The sequence below is a fragment of the Monodon monoceros genome, unplaced genomic scaffold, assembly GCF_005190385.1.
Source record: "Monodon monoceros isolate NGI ecotype Baffin Bay Population unplaced genomic scaffold, NGI_Narwhal_1 Super_Scaffold_1, whole genome shotgun sequence".
Taxonomy (NCBI): domain Eukaryota; kingdom Metazoa; phylum Chordata; class Mammalia; order Artiodactyla; family Monodontidae; genus Monodon; species Monodon monoceros.
In genome coordinates, this window is record NW_021703765.1 from 57,948,825 (window position 1) to 57,970,922 (window position 22,098).

At 40.6% G+C, this 22,098-nt stretch overlaps 1 protein-coding gene across 2 annotated transcripts in view; it reads left to right on the plus strand.

Annotated features, from left to right (window-relative positions):
- Positions 1 to 21,663, plus strand: part of VAPA (VAMP associated protein A) — a 39,059-nt gene extending 17,396 nt beyond the window's left edge. The window contains exons 2-7 of one of the 2 annotated variants that reach the window (XM_029226731.1): positions 1,374 to 1,526; positions 4,357 to 4,460; positions 4,998 to 5,078; positions 13,166 to 13,300; positions 17,394 to 17,567; positions 20,624 to 21,663. In XM_029226731.1, the coding sequence (XP_029082564.1) occupies positions 1,374 to 1,526; positions 4,357 to 4,460; positions 4,998 to 5,078; positions 13,166 to 13,300; positions 17,394 to 17,567; positions 20,624 to 20,782 (806 nt within the window). In that variant the 3' untranslated portion in view covers positions 20,783 to 21,663. The remainder of the gene's footprint in view (positions 1 to 1,373; positions 1,527 to 4,356; positions 4,461 to 4,997; positions 5,079 to 13,165; positions 13,301 to 17,393; positions 17,568 to 20,623) is intronic. The other variant, XM_029226724.1, reaches the window with a different exon arrangement.
- Positions 21,664 to 22,098: the final 435 nt, after the last annotated feature.

The window sequence follows — 22,098 nt, forward strand, 5'->3', positions numbered from 1 at the left end:
ATTTTTTCCATAACTGGTTCTCTGCCTTTATATGCTTTCTTCTAATGTTGTCTTATTTCTGTCTCTTCCCTTTCATCCCAGTTCCAAATCTTTATTTTTTTAGAAAGTATCTTACAACTCACAAACTTTAAGCATAGGATAAAATTAATTCATTTCCTAGGACCTGAAATAAGTGCCTTTCATTTCAAGTCTCTTGTTTTCCTCTCCTTGCATCAGGCAGGTCTACTTTCAGCCCCTGCTGTCTTCCCAGTGCCTCTTCATTGTCTGTCTGTTGTTCCCCTTCAAGCCTTTGTCTAAGATAATTTTCCAGTATTCAGCAAAATGGGAAACTTTATCTGGCAGAGTTGGGGAATCTTCTCAGTCTGGACTCTAAACTAGAAATATTTTAAAGTTTTAAAAGACATACTTTTTCTGGTTTATTTAATAAAGGAAAGATAGCCTTTATAATAGTTGTCTTTGATTTCAGCCTTCTAGCTTTTTTTTTTTTTTTAAAGTATAACTTAAAATTAATTGTTTTAGAAACCACTGAAAATTGCTTTTGGGTTAGTTAGAAGTGTGTGGTTGCTGCTTCCATTGAGACATATTTATCTTCAGTCTCCAAATTAACAGGTATTCAGTTTACTGTCTAAACCTGTATAAAATATCTTTAGGCTTTTCTTCCGCCAAGAACAAAAGTGGCGGTACTGTTTCTCCACACCTCACTCCCCCCTTTTTTAAACAAAAAATGGTTTAGGACTTATTTAATTCAGGCAGGACTGCATCACCTTTTGGGTTCTTTGTTTTGCAGTTTTATGTTTGGGTGTAGAATCAAAGCTTAAAAAAAACTTTGTATGTAGAGCATTTGACACAGTGCTCTTAATAAACACTTGACAGATATGTGAGTGAAAGAATGAACGAGTGAAGGGATCAAACTTAGTTGAGGTGAAGCAAGAGCACCCTGTCATTGGGTTCGCTGGCTTCTGATGGAGAGGTTTTGTGGTCGGCTCTGTCAGGTGAATCTGAAGATTGGCATTGGTTTGCAGACCACTGGAAATCCCGATCTTTTCAGTCATGTGGTAAGAGCATACTCTAGGAATACAATTTTGGGCTTATTTCATAAATTGAAACTTTAAAAATATATTTTATTTGATAGAAACAATACATGTTCATGTAGTGATTTTATAAAGTCTGGTAAGGAATGAAGAAGAAAATAAAACTCGTTTGTGTGTGTATACCTGGAGGTATATTTAGGTACACAGACTTTCAGTACATACTCTATATAAAATTGAGGTTATGTGCATCCAGTTTTGAATTCTGCTTGTGTGTGTGTGTGTGTGTGTGTGTGAATCCAATTAAAATTTTTTTTTCCTGTTTTTGGTTTTTAAACCTTACAGGCCCCTTCACAGATGTAGTCACTACAAATCTTAAGTTGCGAAATCCATCGGATAGAAAGGTGTGTTTCAAAGTGAAGACTACAGCACCTCGTCGGTACTGTGTGAGGCCCAACAGTGGAATTATTGACCCAGGGTTGACTGTGACTGTTTCAGGTAGCAAACCATGTCCTGAATTTATGCTGTTCTTTTACTATATGCATACTGCTGCAGGAAATGTCTTATCTTGGGGTGAGGGTGTATGTGGTCAGTTTGTAAGCAGTTACTGTCGTTCAAAAAATGTTACATCTATTCTTTATTTCTACAGCTTACTACCACATTCTCTGCCCTTATTATTTTGTCTTTGAAATTTTGTATCATTTTTGTGATTGCTCATTTTCATTCATTCAGATCTCTAGCTGTTGTTACGTATTGCATGCAGCTATGGAGGTGTTGTCCTAAATCTTTTGCTTAAAAATGTACAGTGCCTCTTTTTTGCCAATAGTTGTAAACTTAGATACGTCTTTCTGCCTTTTATTGTTAATGGCAACAGTGTCCTGCACTTGAAAACTTCAGTTTTGTCACCCCCTTTTGTGTTTGCTTGTAGTCCAGGGAGTGTGCTTGGTTCCTTCCATGTGTGGATTGCTTACTCCTGCCGTGGAGTCTGTGCTGGTGCCAGAGTTAATGCCCTCAGACTTCCCTGACGATATCCTTTCATGATAGCATCTAACATAGCAGAGTGATAGGAAGCAAGTAGGAGGATGTAGTTTACTTATGGGAGAACTTCTCAGGCCTCACACAGAGACCATTTACTCTTATTTTCTAGCAGTAGTTCTCACCTCTGTGAAGGTCTGCCATAATTGCACAGAGAGCAGGAACACACGCGGACCTTTCCAGATTAGAATCTCTGGGGACACAACCTAGACATGTGTATGTTAAACAAAACAAAACATGCCTGTGTAATCCTGATAGGTATTCCTAAAATATTAAAATAATTCTGTATCAGTTTTCTAGTTTTCAAGCCCACAGCAGATTAAAAACAGAAAATTATACAAAGAGTGAGCGCCCGGGGCAGGCTCACTGAGATGTTCATCAGTGGAACCTGACTGCAGAGGCAGTCAAGGACAGACGTCAGAGTTCTTGGGGCACTTAATCCTCCCTCAGTAACTGTATTCCCAAACTCAGATCTAGGAGGGCCTAGAGAAGATGCTTTTAGTGAGTCTTGTGTGGTGGCCTGGCAGGCCTGCTTTCATGTTTGTCTGACCGAACTGTCAGTTCATGGGGAAGATGGGTGGGCAAATAAGAAGAGTGGGCAGTGAGCACGAGTGTTCTGGAAGTTGCTCTCTAAGTCCACAAGCCTTTTTAGCTCAATTGGAAGAAGATAAAATTATTTCTATCCACATGGTTAAAAATAGATTTTGGTGCAAACAGCTGTATCCCTAGGAATCCATGGAACTATTCAGAAGGACTTTTTCTTTAGGATTCTAGCTTTCTGAAGTTTTACTGTATTAATGTTTCTTAAGAACCTGTATACTTCTCAAAGCCCTTTCTCTCACATAAGCCCCTTGTATTGAGCACCTGACTTACTAAAAACTCCTTACACACCTGTTACTGTTTCCATGCATGCCCTTGATCCCTCTCCTCCACTGAGAACTGGCACTCCAGTTTTCAGTGCAGTGCCTTTCCGGGTGAGCAGGCACTCCAGCCACGCTTCCTCCAGCAGCCTTCCCTGATTGACTCTGTCTACATACTCTCTCCTTTTCTCCCTCTCTCTCCCTTTAGCATGCACCTTTATGGATTTACTCCTTTAATCTGTGCTAAGATTGTCTTTCTCTTGTTACATGGTCTGTAGCCTTAGAAGTATGACTGTCATAAAGTCACAACCATGTTTGAAGTTTTCTTTTTATCCAGTTTCTAGTGAATAGCGTAGGGTGGTTGTTCAGTGAAGGGTGTTCCTGGAGATATACTGTGCTTTATCTGGGTTCTGGGCGTTTATCCTGTGCATTTTCTACAGCTGTATATTTGGCCCTTAAAAATTTTTTTTTAACCATGATGGGAGTTAATGGACTTCTCAGACATACCTTATAAAGAAGATGTTCTTATATAATTGATATTTCTTACATTTGCTTCATTTCATCTGTCTTTTTGAAAATGTTGACATCTGCCTATCTTAGAAATAATTTAAATATTAGCAGGGAAGTAATCTCCACAATATTGTATACATATTGTGTACAATTGCTGATTCATTCTTTATATTCTCTTATTAGATTTATATTACATAATTTAAAACCATATAGAACGTCTAAAAACCCTCTTGTAGGCCACTGAAAATCATAAATACTTCAGAAAAAAATTTGAATGTAATTATTAGGAAGCTGGAAAAAGTTTAGAAATCATGAGGCTGTATGGTTTCCTTGTACACTTTGTTGTCCTAGACTCATTTAAACAAATTAATAAACTCTTCTTGAATAGGTATGTATTTAAAATCTTTTAGAAAAATTAGTTATATCAGAACACTAATATATGGTAGTGAGTTTTTAAGTTACTTAGAATTTCTTCTATAAATATTTCAGTTGTCTAATTTTAAGAGCTGTTATCACTAAATACTAATGTGAAACCTAAGTTTATATTATAAGTGGTTTTAATAGACAATTTACTAGATTTTGAGTTTATAGGCATTTTAATAGTTAACGTTGGTAAAGTTTTGAAAAATTTCCAAACTTAAGTTTAGAGAGGGCAATCATAGATTGATATTTATTTTTTTTTAATAGACATTTGTTTATTTTATGGGTTGTTAAAGACTTAGCAAATCAGAAAGGTAGACAGTTTAAAAATAATTGGAAACCATAAAGTTGATTCTGGATCCTTACTGTAAATAATCCAGTGTGTGGTTTCTTGCACCTTTCCTGGTTTTCTTTAAATTTGCAAATTAGTGAGTGAGTACTAGGAATGCAAAGAAGCAAACAAATGCAGAAGTCACTGTCATGTGTCCTTTCTTCTTCTTTAGTAATGCTGCAGCCTTTTGACTATGACCCCAATGAGAAGAGTAAACACAAGTTTATGGTACAGACCATCTTTGCTCCACCAAACATTTCAGATATGGAAGCCGTGGTGAGTAGAGAAGTTGAACAGAAGTTGTCTGGGGAAATGTCGTTTAAACTGTGGGTTTTGTTTAGTTCTCCATTGAGAAACCTGGTTTTTAAAATTAACAAAATCTGTAAATCTGTTCACTACAGATAACCCTGACTCATTTCAAGAATGAAGGAATTTTGAAATAGTATGCCTTAGAGACAGTTTTGAAGTGCTACTATTAAGAGTGAAGTCCTGTAATCTCTAGGGATGTTAGTGTGATTTTAATGGATTGTGATAGTAGCTCTTCGTAGGGTTCTATAGGAAGTTCTGTGGCATTGCCGGTACCTGTGGTGGGTGAGAATAACGCAGTGTGTACAGGCAGCTGTAGTCTTGGCTGACCTGGGGAACCCCCTGCGCGCGCGCGCGCACACACGCGCGCACACACACACACACGCGCGCACACACACACACACACACAAGGCAGCTACACTAACCCTTCAGTTGTCCCTTGAGGCAAAACCTATTTGTCCCCATCGTATCTCCTCTGTCTCATTGTTTGGTTTTGTTTGCTTTTAGTGGAAAGAGGCAAAACCCGATGAATTGATGGATTCTAAATTGAGATGTGTATTTGAAATGCCCAATGAAAATGATAAATTGGTAAGTAGGAAAATATAAGAAAATTGGAAGCTGTTAAGCTCTCAGTTACTTTGAGATTGAATTCTGCTTCTGGTTTTGGCCTTTGTGATTGTGTGATATGGCTGTTCCACTTTATCAGACTCAGTGTTTACGGTTTTTAAAAACTTAATGTGTATATGCTCTTTTCATTTCATAACATTTTGTTCAAGAAGAAAAATACTTTTAGACACAAGCCGGATGATGGAGGAGAACCACCGAATTCTACCAAAATTTTGCTACTTAAACCACTTCAAGTTCTTTGTTAGAATGACACGTGTGTACATAAATATAATTAAATTACAGACACAAACCACTTTTTGGCAACTATATACCTGCAATCTGGGGATAAGATTTAATTTACATGGACAGTTTATTCCAAATTTGGCTATTCCCAGGTATTTTGTTCACTATTGATCAAAATACATCTGATTTTATTCCTTAGTAAATAATTTTTATGTTGCTTTTTGATTAGTGTCAGGCAAATACAATTTGAGGGACTGAAGTATATGTGCATGAAGTTTAAAAAGTAGCCTTTTTTTTTTTTTTTTTGTGGTACGTGGGCCTCTCACTGTTGTGGCCTCTCCCGTTGCGGAGCACAGGCTCCGGACGCGCAGGCTCAGTGGCCATGGCTCACAGGCCCAGCCGCTCCGCGGCATGTGGGATCTTCCCAGACCGGGGCATGAACCCATGTCCTCTGCATCGGCAGGCAGGCTCTCAACCACTGCGCCACCAGGGAAGCCCTAAAAAGTAGTCTTATAGAATGGGTTGTGGTCACTTTATTCCTTTTCTGAAACGCAAATTTGAATTTTTTTCTGTGGTTTGTAGGAGGGGCTTGAAGGGTAAGTAGGTTTTTGTGTGTGTGCTTTAACATATAAAATAATATGGATAAATAGAATTGTTTGGCATAATCAGATTATAATTTTACATGACTTTTTTCTTTGCTCTGGAGGCCATTTGCCCTATTAAAAAGTAAACTTGCAGATTAAATACATGGGGTCAATTGTTATGTTACTCTTAGGATAAGCTGAAATGAAGAAGTGCCTGAATGGTAATTAGGTGTTGACCAAATCATTTATTGTGTTTTTAATGCCTTATTAAAGGGATTTTGAAATATTTGCCAAATACAAAAAAATGTGAATACATATGTTGTTACTGGAAAGTGAGATTTTGATGGCATGTTGATGCTTCCCATTTGGAGTTTACTTTCTCTTTTGCTAGGCTGCCAGGACGCTAATAGCTTGCATAACTCTTATTATTGGAACCAAGAAAAGAGCACATTCACCTCGTTTGACTTATTTTATTTCTAGTTTTATTGAGCTATAGTTGACATACAGCACTGTATAAGTTTAAGGTGTCAGCATAAACACTAGTGTTACATATATTGTGGAATGATTACTACAGTAAGTGTAGTTAACATCCACCATCTCATATAGCTACCAAAAAAAAAAGTTTTTCCCCCTCTGATGGGAGCTCTTAGGATCTGCTCACTTAACAGCTGTCAGTATACCAAACAGTGGTGTTAGCTAGAGTCAGCATGTGGTACATTACATCCCCAGTTCTTGTTTATCTTCAATTTTGTACCTTCTGGCACCCTTCATCCAGTCCTTCCTCCCCGTTCCCCGCTTCTGGTAACCACAAACCTGATCTCTTTCTACAAGTTTGGGGCTTTGTTGTTGTTTTGTTTTAAGATTCCATGCATAAGTGAGCTCATACAGTATTTGTCTTTCTTTGACTTATTTCACTTAGCATAATGCCCTTAGAGTTTCGTCCATGTTGTCACAAATGGCAGGATTTCCTTTTTTTAATGGCTGAAATAATATTCCATTGTATCTGTATATTCCAGTCTGTATGTATATACCACAACTTCTTTATCCATTCATCTCTTTTTTTTTTTTTTTTTTTTTGCGGTACGTGGGCCTCTCACTGTTGTGGCCTCTCCCATTGCGGAGCACAGGCTCCAGACGCACAGGCTCAGCGGCCATGGCTCACGGGCCCAGCCGCTCCGCGGCATGTGGGATCTTCCCGGACCGGGGCATGAACTCGTGTCCCCTGCATCGGCAGGCGGACTCTCAACCACTGCACCACCAGGGAAGCGCTCACATACTGTTTTAAGGCACATCTCAGACATAATTAATTTCATCTGTAACTGTTTCAGTATATATCGCTCAAAGATAAGGACTTTAAGGAAAGGAAGAAAAGAGCAATGACAATACTATCATTAGTCTTTGAAAGCTTAATATATCATTAATATCAGACTATTCAGGCAGCATTCACATTTGCCTCACAAGTGTCATTTAAACATTTGTTTTTTTGTTTTTTTTTTTTGCGGTACGCGGGCCTCTCGTTGTTGTGGCCTCTCCTGTTGCGGAGCACAGGCTCCAGATACGCAGGCTCAGCGGCCATGGCTCACAGGCCTAGCCACTTCGCGGCATGTGGGATCTTCCCGGACCGGGGCACGAACCCGTGTCCCCTGCATCGGCAGCCGGACTCTCAACCACTGTGCCACCAGGGAAGCCCTAAACATTTGTTTTTTTTGCAGTTTGTTTGATTTGAAATCAAAATAAAGTCCACATACTGCTATTGGATGATATGTTTCTTAAGTCTCTTAATCTATAGAGTCCCTCTGTTTTTCTCTTGTAAATTATTTACTAAAGAAACCAAGTTTGTCCTGTAGACTTTCCCACAGACTAGATTTTGCTGATTGCATCCTTCAGGTATCTTTTAACTTCTCTGCTGTCTTTGGTATTTCCTGTCATTGGATCTAGAGACTTGATTAAATTGAGGCTTATTTTTGCTGGTGAGGGAGAGGCAAGACTACTTTGTAGGTGGTTATCTATTCTCTCAGGGAGGTACCTAATGTCTGATTTTTTTTGTTTTGAAGTTAGCAGCTGTTGGTGTGCAGTGTGTAGATGAGTGGTCCCAGCCAGGGGTGGTTTGCCCCCCATGGGACAGTTGTCAATGTGTGGAGACATTTTTGGTTGTCACAGCTAACGTGGAGGGGTCTACAGACGTCTAGTGGGTAGAGGCCAGGGATGCTGCTCAACTTCCTACAATGCATAGGACTGTCCCCACAACAAAGATTCTCCAGCCCCAAATGTCAGCACAGTTGGAAGTGAGTAAATACAGTTTAAGTCCATTGATTCATTCAAGGTTGTGTAATGGTGACTTTGTCATTACTGCTTCATTGTATTAGTTAGAGAGTAACTGGAGCTCATCTGATACCCGCTGATTCATTCAATGGTGGAGTTCTAAAGCTTTCTCTTAAGTTATAGGCTTTCAAAAAATGAGTTGGTTACAGTGTCCCTCTGATGATGTACAGTCAGCTTTCCGTCCTCCTTCCTTTCCTTCCCTCTTTGCCGTGTTGTTATGGACTCACGGACTTAAACTTCCTACTGTTTCAGCCCCTTGCAGTTATCGTATTGGTGATCAGATTGGCTAGTAGCCGCTCCTGAGTCCTTTCACCTTAGTAGTCTTTGGTAATTTCCTTCATGTCTAATATGGCAAGATACTTCCAGGCTCAGGCCTGGGATTAGACATTTCTTCAAGCCCTGGGTCCTTTCAGTGGGAGATGGTATTTCGAGACCACAAGCCTGGGCACTGGGAGTAAGACAGTGATTTTTAGTTTTGTGAGAATTCCTATCAAACCATTCTTTTGGCCAAGATTCTAGTGGAGGCCTGATTGTCAGTTGAAGGCACTTTTAATGGTAAAATTCTAATGGTGAAATTAGTCAGTATCACATAAATCACATAAGATGATGCTCTTTTATCTTTATTATTTATGCATCCTTTTATTTTTTGAGGTGTTGTGATTGTGTTTAATGGTTGGGTTATGTTCTTGAAGCTCTTGGATAATTCAAATTGTGTAAAATCCAACACTAACTGAGAAGAATGGGCAGGTCCTCTTGTGCACCAGCTGCAGTGCTGTTGGAATATGGCAACTCATATGGCTTCTTAGCTTTGCTGTTATGCTTCTTGATGGACATTTTTAAGTGTTTGGAATTCACATTTCAAGTTTGGCACATAAAATGAGACTTTTAATATTTCAGTATATCAGTATATCAGATTTATATAATTCAAATGTGCAAAAATATTTGTATCTATACTAGAGGTGGCCTTAATTGATTAATGTGCATGTTAAAAAGAAGGGCTGAAATACAGCTGTGTTTTTATGAGGCGGTGTTTGCCAGAATGTGTTGGTTTGGAAGGGCTCTGTGGTCAGATGAGTTTGGAAAAACGCTATAAATAAGCACACTGCATATTTGCACATTAAAGGCTCTGAATAAAGAAAATCTGATTAACCTAGTATTTCTTTTTTGTTTCATATAATGCAATTAACTTCCCACGGAATGCCAGATGTTCTGTAAAATACACTTTTGGAAACGCCGTTCCTGTGTAAACTCATTCTTGTGGAGCTGCTAACCTGCAGGTTCTACGAGAAATCCCCATTACTGAGGGATCACTGAAGTGGGCGCAGCCTGGTACAGACCTAGTGCTGTCCGAATTGTTGATTAGTGACTTCCTGTCAAGTCATAAGCTTACTGTTGCATCGCATCCTTTACAGAAAATGTGAAACCTCAGAGTAACCAAATCTGGAGTGTTTATAATAGTGTAAAATATATAAAGTTTTTGTGTATTTGTTAGAATGATTAAAGATGAAACCTTTTATACACGCACACACACACACACACACACACACACACACACACACACACACACACAGAACATCTCTTTTCTAATACTTTATTCATGTGGTAATAAAACCCTGTTGGTAAGACCCTAATGGTATCTTGCCATTTCTGGTTTAGTATTGTCTACAGATGAAGTTGATGAAACTGCTTAAAGACCATAGTATCTCTAACATACTGGTTTCTTTCTAGTATCCATAGATACAGTTACAAAATTACTTAATATCCTTTTTCTGTATGTCTGTCTTCAGTTTAGTATGAACTTTGTCTGTTAGGAAATTAGGGCATCATTGAGTAGTGTTTTACCTAGATAAAGTTTGTCAGTTTACTACAGACAAATTGGTAAGATGCCATATGAAGCTGAATCCTGACTACACAAATTGATTAAAGATGAAACGCCCTTATTCAAGGAAAACACATTTCTAAATGTGCAAGATTCACAGAAATATGAGAACTGTTGGTAGCCTGTATTTTTAGAAGTAGAGTACAAAATATATTTTTTAGTTTATATAGTCATGATTGCTGTTAGTAAATTCCTATAGTGACACGGTTTGACCCCTTATTTATTTTAGTTTGTTTGTCAATATGTTTTAAAAAGTTCGTTAATTTAAGCAAACCTCAGTTTAGTTTTTTTTTTTTTTTTTTGCGGTACGTGGGCCTCTCACTGTTGGGGCCCCTCCTGTTGCGGAGCACAGGCTCCGGACACGCAGGCTCAGCGGCCATGGCTCACGGGCCCAGCCGCTCCGCGGCATGTGGGATCTTCCCGGACCGGGGCACGAACCTGTGTCCCCTGCATTGGCAGGCGGACTCTCAACCACTGCGCCACCAGGGAATCCCCCAGTTTAGTTTTTAACTAAGTTGCTGGTGACAACTTTAATACACAGCTCTCTCCAGATGGCACATGTACTTTGTGTTCAGCCTTAGTGTTCAGAGCAGTGGAGAAGCCCATGTTCAGTTACACATTTACTCCAAAGAGTTGCTCATCAGAATTTATGATCTTTAGTAATCAACTTAGAAAAATTTGGTTAGCATCCAAAGCAGTTAGATAGCACAATAGCTATCATGGTTATTGATACTTTCTTCTCAGAGTTGGTGTAGGTAGCAGGTAGCAAAACGTGCTGTTGATTCAGTGTTTCTTATGTTAGGTACCTCATCCCACTCTCACCTCTGCCCGCAGCTCCTCACCCACCTCCCCGAGCCCTCCAAAGAAGTAGGCAGTTAAATACATTATGTAAGTATACCTTTCCCTGTTTGAGGATCTGGATCTTTTTAGGTAGTTCTTGGGCATTTACTGTTTCTAAAGACAGTTGGAAACAGCTGTATTATTATTTTGTTGATTTCTTTAGGTTTTTTAGGACCTTGATACTGAATATATAACTCAGAAAATGATTGAAGTTTTTAGTCATCTTGTAGGGTAAGAAAGATGCCAGCTTTAGAAGTATGGTGGTTGAGTCCATGTTTTTATTTTTATGGTTTAAAGAGATCATTTTTGTGATAAAACAGTCCTAATTTATTTGGAACCATCATTAGAATACGGGCTTCTTTTTGGAAAATAGCTCTCTGATTTGGATCATACATAGAATGACCTAGGAGTCCAAGAACCCTTTTATTTTAGAATAAAAAGAGGTACTATTAATAGTTATTCCTGGACAATAGGCATTAACTAATACTGCCCTTAGGCACTAGGGTGTGTGGTCCCCCTAGTCCTCGGGGACAGCAGGACTTTGACTGGATGCATTTCAGTAAGGTAATGGCCCACAGTCTTCAAATGAGTTATGTTCAGGGCTACTACTGAGAACTGCTCAGCACATTCCCTGGGTTGTTGATAGCTGGACGCAGATGATACTGGAGTGTTGACTACTTTACGTTTTACAAACTGGAGTTCTGTGAATTATTAGCTCTTTTTAGTTATTATCAACTCTATATTATGAAATCTAATGTCCAGTTAGTGGTTGTGTTTTTTTTTTAGGATTGAGTGTGGTTTTAATTAACTTGTTATGATGTTTTATAACCTCTTCAATTCTTTATGTTGAAATAAGAAAATTTTTTTTTGGTTTATTTTAGGCCACCAACTCTACTTGACATTTTCCAAATTTAGAAAAATTATTACATTTTATTTATGCCCTCCATTTAACATCTATCTGTTAATGACATATTTTCTAGGGAAAAATACTTGTCATAATGAAGCCTGAAGGACTTAAGAATAGGGAATTTCAGGGGTCCTATATATAAAGACTTTTTGTAATGAAATATACATTATTTTCTGTTGAGACAAAGAACAGATTGGGGACAATGCATTATTAAGTAAGATGGAGTTGTCTTAGTTATGTACAATGACCTGGATATCAGTAAGTATTTTTTTTGTTTGTTTTTATTTTTGGTTGTGTTGGGTCTTTGTTGATGTGCGTGGGCTTTCTCTAGTTGCGGCGAGCGGGGGCTACTCTTTGTTGTGGTGCACGGGCTTCTCATTGTCGTGACTTCTCTTGTTGCAGAGCACAGGCTCTAGGCGTGTGGGCTTCAGTAGTTGTGGCATGCGGGCTCAGTAGTTGTGGCTTGTGGGCTCTAGAGTGCAGGCTCAGTAGTTGTGGCACATGGGCTTAGTTGCTCTGTGGCATGTGGGATCTTCCCGGGCCAGGGATCGCACCCGTGCCCCTGCATTGGCAGGCGGATTCTTAACCACTGCGCCACCAGGGAAGCCCTCAGTAAGTATTATTTCAGAGTCTGCTCCAACCTTTTTGTATAGTATTATTTTTATGTGTATTAAAGGAATTAGAGAAGATAGGAAGAGAACTGTGGAGATACTAATGGAATACTAGAATGTCCTGTGTGTCTTTGTTTCTTGATCCTGGGGGGTAAGAGTGTGTGTGTGTGTGTGTGTGTGTGTGTGTGTGTTTGGGGAGGGGTGTCGTTGAATACAGGAGAGGTTTATAAATCATTGCAGTTTTCGAACCCTTGAAAAAATTCATTTAACTTAAACATTGTTCAGTTAGAGTGTTAGCAAAGGTAAGAAAATATGAAGTGCTTGTTCTTCAGGTACTGACAAGTATTGAGTAGTAACAAAAATTAAGAGCCACACAGAAGGTACTCATTCTAGGACAACGTGAGGCTGGCTTAAGTTTAATAAGGTTTCTACATTTAGTTAGTGAACATAATGCAAGTTGATTATAGCTAATTAATAGAAAAAGTTGAGAAATGTTGTATTTTTTGCTTTAACATAGCTATTATTTATTATTATTATTTCTTATGCGTATTATTTCTTATATCTTTATAGAATAAGGTGATTGTTTTAGAACCTAATGATTTCTGTGTTAGCCATTCCCAGTCCCACGCAGGAGAAGTCAGAGCTTGGTGTGAATCTGAGAATGTGTTTCCCCTGCACCTCAGGGTATTGCTCCGCCGGGGCCGGCCCTGGCTGTCGCTCCGCCGAGCAGCATCAACAGCACAGTTGCAGCACCTGCCAGTTATAGCGCGAAGAATGAGCCCAGGGGACTCAGTGTATTCAAACAGGAGAAACAGAAGGTTTGTTTCAGGGAGCTAACAGATAGACAAATCTGCCAGTGTCACTGGTTATGGTGATGTGGTCACCCAGCACGTACGAGGTGTTTATTGTGTGTTGTGAAGGAATTAGAGTTGAAAATGTCAGATACATTTAAAATTACAGTAGAACCACAGTCACTTAAAAACCAGGCATACAAACTATTCTAAAACAACAAATACCACACTTAATAAAATCTCAGTAGTGAGCAGGACAAATGTAAGTGGGAACATTATTATGAAATTAGTATAATTTTCCCGGTCACTGAGATTTGGGGAGCATCCTCTAAAAAAAATGTGAACAGACCAGCAGGTGTAGCAGTAAAGGTGGGAGCTGGTGAATATCACTCTCCAGGCAAGTATTTGTGTTTATATATTTTAAAAAAAGATAAATGAGATTACTGCTTTATGTTTTCTTATCCAGTACAAATAATACTAACCCTTCTTTAACTGTCATTGTTAGTTATTTACAGTGCCCCAGGGTAGGAGAATTTGTGGCAAAAGCCCTAAAGATCTTAGGTCATATTTGAATTTATTCATGTCTCCGTGTGTGTATGTGTGTGTACACTTAACATTCACTCAAGTGCAATGCCAGCGCATCAGTAGATGACAGTGACCTCCTGGTGGTGTCCTGGGTGCTATATGATTCCCTTTCTCACTTCCTGCTTCTTGGGAGCTCCGGGAACCCCACAGTTTGAACAGGCTGCTGATACTTTGATTTGGCTTGGCAGGGAATGTGTATACTAAGGCTTAAACAAAACCTGATCCTTTGTCTAAATGTCTGATACTTTTAAAATTTCGTGATTTTAGTTATTTACTTCTGGGAATCATGATCCTAGAGAAGAAGAGTAAGTGGGTTGTTCAGAGTGAAAATATATCTTCGGTAACTTTATTATTCAAATACTACCTCTTCCCAGTTAAGGCCTTACTCAGGCCTTCTGACAGTTTCCTGCTGTAGCTCTTGGCCTTGCCTTTTACCTCCCTGTAATACACTTGATCCCTTACTCTTAACAGGAGTCACGAGAATGTAGCCTCGTGTTTACATTCTTTGGCTCCTTTGTCCATCCCAAGGCTTCAATGCAAAAACCGAATTTGCCTTGTATTTATATTTCCTTTTCTGAACAGTCCCAAAGTCCTCGCTTTTTCTAATTACCCCCAAAAGGAATAATTTAGAATATTGGAACTGAAATTCTAAAGGTTGTTTAAAAAAAAGTGCAGAAGTAAATTCAACTTATAGATAGGAGATTACTGCAGGTAGGCTAAGTAATATAAAAGAGTGGAAAATGTACGAGAGACCGTGTTTTCTCTTGATAACATGGCCTGACCGTCGAGTCTATTCTGAGTTGCAGTGTTAGATATAATGTGCGTGCAGTGTCATTCCTCAGCTGCCTCAGAATCAGAGCGTGTCAAGTTCCTCCAGTTTGCTTGTTCCATGGTTCTCAGAACAGCCAGTCTCCTCTTTCGGGACCAGTCTGAAGCAGCTCTCAAGGAACACGCTGTTTTTCTGGAGCCAGACCTCACCGTGGCGCTCCTGAAGGGAAGCCTGTAGCTGTCTCAGCAGCCTTAGTGTTCCCACCAGGCTCCGCAGCTTGTCTCCACACCCGTGACTCTCCCCCCACCCCACCCCCTTTAACCACCGCCCAGGTAGCTTATACATGGTTCTACTTAAATTAATTAATCAATCAATAAATTAGATTTTTTTGCCTCTGCTCTGTATGTTGCCTGGTTTGTAGGGGCCTAAATGGTCGTGAGCACATGGGGTAAGTGGGTTTACTCAGTGTGACTGTTGTGTGACTTGCTTGGCTTACTTTGGACAAAGGTTTAGGCTTCACTGTTATCACTTGCACTCTCGTCTTAACATTTATGCTCCACAGATTGGTTATGACATTTCTTCTCCTTTTTCTTGTAAAAGCAATATATCAACATTAAGGAAAATTTTCAATAAAAAGAGAAATCTAATTCTGCCACCATGAGAAGATATTGATTGACATGTTAATTAAAATCCCAGAGTGGGAAGCTACCCATCAAATGTCTAACAAGAGTGAAATGTTGAAGTAATTTTGGTAAGGCACAGAATAGAATATTTAATGACATCGTGTCATTTAAAATGATAATTAGAAGACGTACATATAAATGAATAAAGATTAAAAAGTTACATGTATGCTCATTTTATAAAATATGCATATGAAAGAGAATATTGGAAGGTAATATATAAATAATAGTTATTTTAGGTTGATGAGAGAATGGGAGGTAATTCCCTTTCTCCCTCTCGTAATTCTCAATTTTCTGGAATTTCAAGAATTTGTGTAAAAATAAAAAGCCAATTGTGAAGAGTTTGATGATTCCTCATTCTAATTTTTTTTGCCTTCACTTTTTGACCTTTTGTATCTCCTCGTAATTTCTTAGTCAACTTTCTGGTATGAGTGTGATATTTTCCCCCAAACCTAAAGATTGCTGAGTTGCCGTGTTGTTGACTGTTCGTCTTCACAGAGGAAGGCCACGTGCCATTCTGGTTCCCAGAAGCTGGACTAGTTCTAGGTTGGAAAGTGCACACTTGAGAAGTCATTTTGAAATGAATTCTAATTACTGTTGAGGAAAAGAATAGGAAAAGAAATTGGTGGAGAGCAGAAACATCTGAAACAGGGTTTGTAACAGTACCATGAGATTGGTTGGGACGGGGAGGACAGAGCGGAGAACAAGAGGCTCGCACAGGAAGCACAGAGCCGGATGGTGAAGCAGGCTTCCTAAAACCCGTCACAGTGGGGATGCTTCTGAAGAGAAGTGGGAAAATCTGAATGATGACTGGAACCTCAGTACAGTACTACTAATTTTTACATGGATTTAGACAATGGCGATCAAATCACAGCCCCTTCATACAAAATACTAGTTTTGTCCCTGTTTATACTGAAAGTAAATTCAGGAGCTGGGATGCTGTGTTAGGTGTGTGACCTATAACTAAATCTTCCTGATGAGTGCTGTGGAAAATGCCATAAAGTTGATTTTGGAAACGTTCTTGTTAGAAGTTTATATCTGAATAAAGCGGTTTATACCTTTCTTTTTGAAAAATTTTTTTAGCAAGTAAAATTTTAATTAAAGACAAGAATAGTGCTAGTCCTATTAGGGAGCTTGTGAAGGCAGAGATGAGATTCCGGTGGATGGGTGTTGAGTTGAGGCTCAGGGATGCTTAGGCCCTGCCCTGTGCCTTTCTCTCCATGCCTTTGCCACTAGTTCCAATGGGTGAGTGCTGGCAGGAGTTAAGATTTGGGGGCTCATAATTTTAAAGGTGCCTGAGTACCACTGTGGTTCCATATTGAGTTTCATGAGTTAAAGCAGGTAGTGTTACTAATGATTTGAAGGGATCGTTTATATTTGAGTTTAAAGTCGTGAAGTGGACTCCCTCCCCTCTTTTTTTCCCCATGATACATGTTTGTGTTCATCATCTCCCCTTCGGTGCTCATATCCTTCAGTTATTTTTCCCCATGAATAGAAGTTAGGTTTTCTTTCAAGTGTTTTTCTTAGGTAGTCTCCTGATTTCATTGTGTGTGTGTTTGCAATAGCATCCCCCCTTCCCTTCAGAACCCCATTTGAATTGCAGAATCAGAGCACTGAAAATGAACTTCATGTTTGGATTTTGGTTGGCATCACTCAGCATACTTATTGAGTAACTACTGTTGGCCACAGTGCTGGATTTAGGGGTAAATGCAAAGAGGAATGGCTCTTGCTTTACCCAGGCTTTGAAGCGTTGTAGGAAAGAACACCAAAAGTACAGTGTTGTGCTGTGTGCTCAGTGCTCTGGTGGAGGTAAGTGCACAGGGTGGCGGGCGCAGAGGAGGGGTGGTTCACGTGCTTTGACCTCGCTGACTGCTGGTGTTTACTGCTGTCGTCCTGTGCAGTTGTTCACAGATGACCGGGCATTGGGTATTTAAAAAACTTTTTAATAATGAAATTGAAAACTGTCAAAACTTTGCATGTAAATAATTTCTTGGAGATGGATGTTTGGAGTTTAAGTTGTTTAAAAACCTGTAAGGAGAGTTAGTCAGTTGAAAAACGCGCCCCGCCTGCTGTCTTTGTGCTGCAGAACGACATGGAACCCAGCAAAGCCGTTCCCCTGAACGCTGCGAAGCAGGACGGGCCCGTGCCAAAGCCACACAGTGTTTCCCTCAATGATACTGAGACGAGGAAGCTCATGGAAGAGTGCAAGAGGCTCCAGGGAGAGATGATGAAGCTATCGGAAGAAAACCGACACCTGAGAGTAAGTGCTCGCTCCTGGGAAAGAAACTTGATTGCAGTGAAGGCAGCGGGGAGGTGAACGTTGTTGGGCCATTTTGTCTGTCAGCTTTTACATTTACCCTTTTTCAGTTCTTTTTCCTTTTCCCCAGTTTGCTTCTGTCCTGGCCTTGGCTCCCCGCCAGCCTCTTCTTACACTTTGGCAGTGGCTTCTTGTGTCCCGTGCTCCCTTCCCAGCAGCTGGCTTGGGTGTTGGGGTCTGGCCGTGGCCTTGCTGGCTTCCTCTCTCGCTTGTGCAGCCTTCGCATTCTGGGCCCTGGTCCTGTCACCTGCTGCAGCAGTGCTGTCCCCAGACTGGCACCCCGTTGTCCAGGGCGCTTGAAATGTGCTTAGTTGGAATTAAGATGTGCTGTGAGTGACATAGTGCCAAAAATAACCAAAAAAACCTCTTTTTCATATCGTTACATGTTGAAATAATATTTTGGTTATATTGGATTGAATAAAGTATATCATTAAAATTTTGCCAATTTTTTGTACCTTTTTAAATGTGCTGTTAGAAAATTTAAAACTCCATGTAGGGCACCCATTGGAAGTGCCTCTCCAGGTCGTGTCGGTCAGCACTGGGCTGGGGGTCCTGGAGGAGCCTCCTCTGCTACAGCAGGAGCACTTCCCTCCGAGGGCGGCCCGGCGCCCTGCCCTGCCCACGTGGCATGCACACACGCACACACGTCTCATGGTGCTCGGTTCTCATCACCTTGTCAGTATGACCTTTTCTGGGACTCTCTTCCCCTGAAAAGAAAAGAGAAACAGTCTTGGAATGCTGCCTCCTCTGTTTCCAGGCTACCGCTTACCTCTTCTGGCTCCCATTTGTCCGTCTCCCTCCAGCGGGCTGGGGTGTCTCGGAGGCAGGGGCTGTGTTCACCGCCTCTGCGTTCACGGCACATATGCACAGCGTTCATTCACATTGGAGTGAGTGAGCAATGGGCTGTGGGATAGTGTGGAGTTTACTAATATTTCAAGACCTGAAGACCTTTAAGTTGCTTTTTGAGGCTTTGTTTGAAGCTTTTCATGTCAAAGTAGATAGTATTGATACTAAAATGTACTTAAAGTAAATAAGCTAAATTGTGGGATGTTATCTACATCTGGTTATTTCATAGCCTGTGGAAACTACACTCTGAATCAAAGGCACTGTGTCTTGGCTTGATGTGCTGAGACGGCTTTTCTGGCTGTTTCCTATTCCACAGCCCCGCCGCACAGGCCCCTGCCCCCAGCGCCTGTCTGGAGAGTGGAGAGGTGGTCTCATGGTACACCCACACCCACGCCCTGTGGAGTTTTAAGGGTGCTGTTTTTTGTTACTTTCCCTTTATGTGCCATGACTTCCTCAGTCCTGTATGTGATGGAAGATGTGCTCCTCAGTGTACTGAGAGCCACGGCCCGTCGCCTGGCTGGGAGGGAGAAGTGCCTGGGTCAGGCTGGGCTGGGGAGATAGGTGATAAGATTGATTCCCGGTCCCGACTCTTTATGGACTAACGTTCTGTAGATGTTATTTGAAAAAGCGTTCTGCTGTTTAAAAGAGAAAACAAAAGAACCTTGAAGACCACTGGTTTACAGAGTCAACTTCTGGACCTTTAACAGTTCACACCAAGGCCCATCATCGCTGGTTGCCAGGTTGACTTCCTTGAGGGGTCTCATCACTGCCCTTTATGTTCCGCAGCCCTGGCCTTCTTCATCCAGCCTGTGCATCGGAATCTGCCGTGAGCTCTTAAACACACGTGTTCAGGCCCTCCCGAGACCCCGGGAGGCAGAATCACCTGGAGTAGCTTTTAAAGTTCTTGCCGGGACTGAGCATCATTGTTCTGTCCACACGGGACTAATAAGAACAAGACCCAAACCCGCAAACCCTCAGAAAATCCAGTCATGCAAATAAAACAGCATGACGTCAGGTGCACTCTTACCCTGGGTGTTATTAGTGCACACACTAGAGGAACGAATCAGTGTGAGAAGTAAACAGGAGCTTGTGCTGAGGAGGTGAAAGCCTGCCCCGTATTCATCTGGTTGGGATGATGGACCAGGTAAAGCCAGCTGCCTAGGTAAACCGGTGTCAGTATTTTCCCCAAGGTCATTCTGCAGCTGGTAAAGTGTCATAACAACCTCCTGCTTAGAGTGACTGCTGTCCTGTTACTGAGAAACCTGGTCCCCTAAAGTCACAGACTGACTGTCAGAAACTTCGCTGGGTGAGGCTGTGTCAGTCAGCACGGAGCAGCCACCTGGTCTGGAGGATGGGAGTCACTGTGATGGCAGAGAAGCGGCCTCCCTTTCTGGTCCAGGTGCAGAGCCTCAGGTGCGGGGCTCTGCCTACAGCATCCCACCCCTGTTGTATTTGTAGTTTCCAAGGAAACGATTCTGTCTCTCCTCTACAGTCCAGACTCTGGTGCTGACCCTTTTACACAAAGACCTCCTGCTTTGCTTTGAGCACATTGAAACGCTGCGTTTAAATTCCATCCTGCACTCCCCCTCCCCAGTCCTGTAGAGTCCTGTCTCTTCCCTGCGCTCTGCTGTGTGGGGCCCTGCTTGCGGCAGGTCAGACTAATGACCTAACTTTGTTTCTGGTGGTCTTTGGCTGATGGAGTCCAGCATGAAGATGCTGTCGGCCACCTTGGGGAAAGTGCGTGCGTAGGATTCTTCTTTAATTGTATTAATTTTAGTGGGATTTTTCCTTCCGTGTAAATACAACCGTAGCTGATTTTTCAGTTTTTTAGAAGTATATTTCTTGGCTCTAGTTTTTAAAATCAGCATTATTGAGGTATAATTTACATTCCATGAAGACACCCATTGCGAGTGTACAACTCAGTGATTTTTTTTTTTTTAGTAAGTTTATGGAATGTGCAGCCATCACTGGAATCAGGTTTTAGACTGTTTGTATCACCCTAGAAAGTTTCCTTAGGCTGGGTAGCAGCTCGTCCCTGCTCTCACCCCCAGTCGCATGCATACTGACCTGCCTTTTGTCTGTATATTTATAGCTCACTGGTCGTATGAATATTTGTTTTTAAAACCTCTTTTTGTGCATATATTTTTTTCTAGGATGAAGGCTTAAGGCTCAGAAAGGTAGCACATTCGGATAAACCTGGATCCACCTCAGCTGCATCCTTCAGAGATAATGTCACCAGTCCTCTTCCTTCACTTCTTGTTGTAATTGCAGCCATTTTCATTGGATTCTTTCTAGGGAAATTCATCTTGTAGAGTGAAGCATGCAGAGTGCTATTTCTTTTTTTTTCTCTTGACCAGAAAAAGATTTGTTTACCTACCATCTCACTGGTAGTGTGGCCCACAGTGACCATTCTTTGTGTGTACAGCGTCATATAGGCCTCGCCTGTAACAGTCTCACGGTTAGAAACACAGTAAGAGCAGAGTGTTGGGCTCCCGGACAGCGTGAACGTCACCAGACCATCCCTAGCAGGTGTCATTGCACATTCAGTCCTTTATGAAATTCATAAATAAAGAATTGTTCTTTCTTTGTGGTTTTAATAAGAGTTCAAGAATTGTTCAGAGTCTTGTAAATGTTATTTTAATAATCCCTTTAAATTTTATCTGTTGCTGTTACCTCTTGAAATATGATTTATTTAGATTGCTAATCCCACTCATTCAGGAAATGCCAAGAGGTATTCTGTGGGGAAATGGTGCCTCTTACAGTGTAAATTTTCTCCTTTACCTTTGCTAATATCATGGCAGAATTTTTCTTATCCCTTGTGAGGCAGTTGTTGACTGAGTTTTTCATCCTTCCAACCCTGTCCCATGGTATTTAACACAAAAATAATAAAACTGTTAACAGATTCTTGCTCGATAGCTTGTGTTTGTCGTGTCATTAGACGGGATGCCAGGGAGTGTGCTGTGTGGTGATCTGCGTTATAAAATGCATAATTTATCTCATGGAAACCCTTGCGGATATTAGAGTATTTGTGGTTCAAAGCCCTCATTCTTTTAAGGAAAGGAATTGATAAAATTTCAGGCCTTTTTTGGAATTTTGGAAGATCATAATCCATTTGTCCTCAAGATAATATAAAACAAGCAAAATACCATAAGTATAAAAGTGCTGTAATTTCAGTCAGTTTACATGTCTGCCCTGTGGCTCTATTGTGTTTAATTTATCCTATTCTTAATAGGTTCTTTTAGTGTCTTCTCAAGAAAGACTGATTCCCCTTGATTCTAGTCACTGCTTTTTGACCAGCCTAAGAATTCCTTTTATTTTGTAACATTTCATAATAATAGTTAAAAGTAGGTTTTTTCCCATCCAGTTTGACACGCACAGTAATTTCCATTATGGAAATTTGGTATTACTGAGTAAACCTTGGGAATTCCTTTGTGAAAAATGACCTTATCCTTTGCAGATCTCTACGTCAACCACGTGAAATACGTTTGCACTATAAATGCGTGACGGTCTGGCGTACTTGCCTGTACTTAGTCTTATGTCTCATTTAGTTAATCTGTGTTGGCATAGAAAATTTTGGAACCAGAAAAAATAGATTCACTTTTTCTACTAAGTACAGTCTAATACAAGC